The sequence below is a fragment of the Lolium rigidum genome, chromosome 6 (assembly GCF_022539505.1).
Source record: "Lolium rigidum isolate FL_2022 chromosome 6, APGP_CSIRO_Lrig_0.1, whole genome shotgun sequence".
Classification (NCBI taxonomy): Eukaryota; Viridiplantae; Streptophyta; class Magnoliopsida; order Poales; family Poaceae; genus Lolium; species Lolium rigidum.
In genome coordinates, this window is record NC_061513.1 from 277691489 (window position 1) to 277696519 (window position 5031).

Below are 5031 nucleotides of genomic sequence, written 5' to 3' on the forward strand. Positions count from 1 at the left end.
CCTCAAGCTGCAATTCAGCTAGCTTTCTCACAAGCTTCTCCGCGTCTTCTTCCTTGTAGTTACTCCGGACTTGGTTCTGCAAATTAGCGCAAGAAAAACAATGATCTGAAACTGACTACCAAGTGCAATGTTAACTGAAACTCACTACAAGTGCAGAGAAGCACAGATAGCCGGAATGCTCACCTCCGCAGCTGATTCTCTGATTGTTGTAGGAATTCCCAAACTCTTCTGGAACAAACTGTACCTTAATTTCAGCAAATAAATGGTGATACTTTGGTTTACATGACACACCTGTGGACACGCCCTCGATATTGTTTCTGACCGTGTGTATATTGTGGATGAATGTATGTGTTTTAATCAGTGGGTTCTTACTCTAGTACAGGAGGCGCTAGCTCTCATGGAGGTGAAGAGTAACAGCACCAAGAAGGAGATGATCTGCAAGATGGAGAGGGTATCGTCAAGGAGATGATCTTTTGGTGTTGACCAAAACTGCTTACTCTAGTCTATGACAGGATTCAAAGACGAGCAAGAAGCGCTCAACACCAAATCCACGAATGATGGGAGGGGGTTGCCGAAGTACGGACCTGGACGGCGGCGCCGTACTTGGGAGGGTGCGTCGGCGGCGAAGGGAGCGCCTCCATCCGCGAACCTCTACAACACCCACGGCCCGCGCCTACTCCTTCGCCTCCATCCGCGAACCTCTCCAGCACCCACGGCCCGCTCCTCCATCCGCGAACCTCTCCAGCACCCACGGCCCGCATCAACTGCCGCAGCCTACTCCTTCGCCTAATACCACCGACGGCCTGGGCAACCGCCTCCAGCTCTCGAATTGGACCGCGCCGCCAGGGAGCTCGAGTAGGGTTGCGAATTTGGGAACTTCCCGTACCTGCTCGCTCAAGGAGACAGCGAGGGACAGCTGGATCCAAAAACCAAGATTACATACTGCAGGTTTTTTTTTGCAAATATAAATCTGATCTGGCGCCAGTCATCATCCAACGTGGCGTCACACGTGGCAAATCTGGACGCGATTAGTGCCTTAGTGAACCCAAAACCAAGATTAGGTACCACTAACGCACGTTTTGCAACTTTAGGTACTAAAATGCACCCGAATGCCAAGTTTAGGTACTAATGGTGCATATAGCTCTTATTTCTCAGTCCACCCGGAACTAACAAAACCAATATTAATTACCAAGTTTCCACTTTGCGAAAGACGCCGTCGTCATTTGCCTCCTTATCGCCACGCATCCCTCCACAAGCTTACGTGGCCACATATGGATCAAACTCGTGAGGGCCTATATCCTTCTGGCCATCCTCAAGCAAGTCGTACTTCCAGCTGTAGTCGCCGTCGACGCCGTCCTGATACGAATCCCGTCGCTCGGCCACTGCGCGGCGGCGCTTGGCCACCCGGTCGATGACCCGTTCAATGGCGACATCGAACGCGTCCTTGAACTGCATGCCCTTCGCCGCCGGGTCTCTGTACATCACGGTGGGTATGAGCCGGATGACCTCCTCCCGCATCCGCGCCACCTGCTCCGGCGGTATCTTCCTGAGCACCTCCTCGATGCTCAGGTTCCGGCCGCCGACCAAGTCGTCCCGGGGGATGAACACCGAGTAGCTCCTATAGTCCCTGGGCAGGTGCCACATGTACTGGAGGTACGCCGACACCGGGTGGAAGAAGACCGGGATGCAGCCGGCGAGGATGGCGTCGAAGGTGGACTTGCGCGTGAACCCGTCTCCGCGCGGCTGCAGGCAGAACTCGGCGCTCTCCAGCAGCCGCATGGCATGGCCGGGCGAGTAGTTCCCCGGCGTCGCAGCCGCTTCGCCGCCTAGCATGGCGCAGCGGCTCGACCTGCCGCACTGCTCCATGATCTGCGCGCGCACGGTCCTCTTGCTGCTGGGCCGGGAGTAGCCGGCGAAGCACCAGAGCCGCCGGCGCTCCAGCCGGCGCATGCGGTCTTGCCAGGCGATGACTTCTGCGTCGGAGGAGGGGTGGAAGTGCGACGGGAACGGCACGGCGAAGTCGTTGCCGTGCCACGGGCTGGCCTCCACGGAGAGCACCGTCATGTTGCGGATGGCAGGGTAGGTCATCAGCGCGTTGCCCCAGCCTCCGTCGGGGCCGCGGAGGAAGTCCCACGTGCACCGCCCGACTAGCATGAAGTGGTCGCGGCCCCCCATGGCGCGCCACTCCGGCCGCCGCACCAGCCAGTCCGCCATGTCCTGCGGCAGCGCATCCCGCACCGTTAGGTCGCTGTTGTCCTGGTTCATCGCCGCATCGAACCCGGCGTAGAACGGGACGTACACCGCGTCGGCGACGGTAGGGTCGGCGGTGAGGCACTCATGCTGCCTCATCCGCGCGTGGAAGATCATGCCCAGCATGAACTGGTCGGTGTCGTAGGCTCCCTTCTCCGGGAGCGAGCCGCCGTCGCCACCGCCCGTGATCGGTGGGCCGAACCCGTCGTTGGCCACGTGTTTGCACATGTCCGTGGAGGCGGAGAGCCTGCGGCAGTCGCGGGCGAGGTCGGCGTTGAACCGGGGCGGCAGGTCGTACATGTACACGTACCGGCCGGCGCACTGGTCCGGGCGGCCGAAGCGGAACGAGAGGAAGGCTGGCGGCTTGATCGCATCGCCGGATTGCAAGCTGGTGGAGCAGTGGAGGGAGAATATGAGGGCCCACAAGAACATGGAGAGCACCACGACGTAGAATGTCGGGGACGGCCGGACGCCTCTCTTCGTCGTGCTTCGCGAGAAGGGCTTCATCATCTCTACCGCTGGTGCTGCAGTCTGCGCGCAGAGGCGATCTGCAACAAGACGAATCGCGTTCTGCAGCTTTGTATACTAATCAAAGTCAAAGTGTCCAGCCAGGTATATTTGTCCAGGTATTACATTTTTCTCCTCAATCATAGGAGCACCTCCTAGTACTTGGCCTCCACCACCAGGCCATCATCGATGGCATATATGCACAACAATTTAATCGTTGGATAGACTATCACATCATATATATAATTAATCAGAACTTAGATGCCACCGTAAACAAAGCCATCTACGGAACCTTGAACCTGTTTATAAAACTTTGATATAATCTTTTTGTAAAACTCTATTTCAGGAGGGTAGAAGTAACACTCGTAAATAAAAGTGAACCATTACACAAATAAATAATTAAAAGAATAAAGATAAAATATATTTTTAACTTTTTTTTATCTTATACTATTTATTTTCACTTGTGCTGGGCAATTTTCATGTACCTAGGAAATCATCAAGTCTTCTAATCAAATTTTGATCGCATCTATTCTTCCTTATCTAAATTCTAAACCACTCAAAAAGACATCTTAACACCTTATACAAAAATATGAAAAATTATAAGGTCTAAAGTGCATAATAACCAAACATTGTTAATCCATCCCTAACTTAATAAATATACTGAATACAATAAAAGAAAGCCCATTTACATGACACAAAATAGATCAAATAACTTGAATAAAATTAACTACGAGGGTTTGGAACTTAAATGGTCATGCCTCGATGAAATCAAAACTATTGGAACTAAAGAAACCTTTAGATCCTTTTTGATATCCATATTGTTAATTAGTATTCCACAGAAATGCAACGGGTGGCCACGAAACTAACGTGTCGCGTCCACACGTCAACCTTCGACCTGTTTTGGTTTACACTTGTTAAAAAATATTCTTATATTAGTTTAGGTTGATTAAGTGTAATATCCAGTAGTTAGAGAGACTCGAATCGGTAGAAAACATAAGTGTGCTTGTATTCATGCATACAAATTTTGAGCGATATTACACCCAAGTTGATGCTTTAAAACTAGTTCAGCAAGTTGAGTGCTAACACTTTGAAATAATCTTTTAAAACTCTGTTTTAGGATGGTATAAGTGACACTCGTACATAAAAGTGAACCAACACACGAACAAATCATTAAAAGAATAAAGATAAAAAATATTCTTAACTTATCTTATCTCATCCTATATATTGCCGCTTGTGCTGGACAACTGTCTTGTGCATAGGAAATCATCAAGCCCTCTAATCAAATTTTGATCACCTCTATTATTTCTTATTAAAAATATAAACCACTCAAAAAGATATCTTAACACCTTATACAAAATATGGAAAAACATAAGGTCTAAAGTGAATAATAACCATGCATTGTTAATCCATCCCTAACTTAATAAGTATATAGAATCCAATATAACTAAGAAAATCTGCATCACATTGAATAGATAAAATAACTTAAATAAAATTAACTACGATAATTTTGAAACTCAAATAATCATGCCTCATTGGAATCAAAACAATTGGAACTAAAGACATCTTTAGATCCTATTTGATCATCCATGTTGTTAATTAGTTATCCACGACAACAACGCGGCTGGTTAAATTCATGGCTTAACATGTCGAGAATATGGGGCACGAACGTGCAACCCCTACGCGGCTAGTTTCGCACCGTACGGCTGCCCCCCCCCCCCCCGCTCACACACACATGATGAGGTGGCGACCTCTGTTTGATGCATGCGTGTAGGGTCGTGTGCAGTATACTACCCTGTTGTAATTATAAAATCTGTCCAAGGTTAAGTTGCGATTAAGTCGTTGCAGTTAAGTCTTTCAACAATGCAAATACAACTGTTCAAAAAAAAATACAATGCAAATACAAGACAAACATGGCACTCATACTGGAGCTAGCAAAGCGGAGGATCTTGTTTCGATTGTTTGGATGGAAGATCTTCTAGGTTTTTTGGTTGATGTAATTTCGAACAATGTATCCATGTTTTCACAATTAATATAAACCTCTATGATGGTTTTACTTTTAAAAAAATTCATAGAAGGCGACCTTGCCTAGAAGTTCAACAAAACCGATGTCACCAATTGACGAACATAGTGAGCTAGGAACCACATAGTTCATCCTACAATGTGGCTATATACGTCGATCCATGTAGAGGCCCGAATGTTCCCCTTCTCGAAAAAGAAGGTTGGTCATGCGGTGATGCGCCCTCCTCTAGTCATATGTTTTGACTGCGTGGTGGC

General features: G+C 48.5%; 1 protein-coding gene across 1 annotated transcript; it reads right to left on the reverse strand.

The window, feature by feature from the left end:
* Nucleotides 1-1257: 1257 nt before the first annotated feature.
* Nucleotides 1258-2757, reverse strand: LOC124660093 (xyloglucan galactosyltransferase KATAMARI1 homolog). The gene is made up of 2 exons (XM_047197885.1): nt 2702-2757; nt 1258-2416 (listed from the first exon to the last, which is right to left on the reverse strand). The coding sequence occupies exons 1-2, from the start codon at nt 2755-2757 to the stop codon at nt 1258-1260; spliced, it is 1215 nt and encodes a 404-aa protein (XP_047053841.1).
* Nucleotides 2758-5031: the final 2274 nt, after the last annotated feature.

What these genes read in the sequence shown, in the direction of transcription:
- LOC124660093 (XM_047197885.1), bottom strand. Translation starts at nt 2,757, where the DNA reads ATGAAGCCCTTCTCGCGAAGCACGACGAAGAGAGGCGTCCGGCCGTCC. An exon ending in GTCCGGCCGTCCCCGACATT is followed by an intron (nt 2,417 to 2,701) that starts CTACGTCGTGGT and finishes TGGCGACGGCGG; the next exon opens with CTCGCTCCCGGAGAAGGGAG.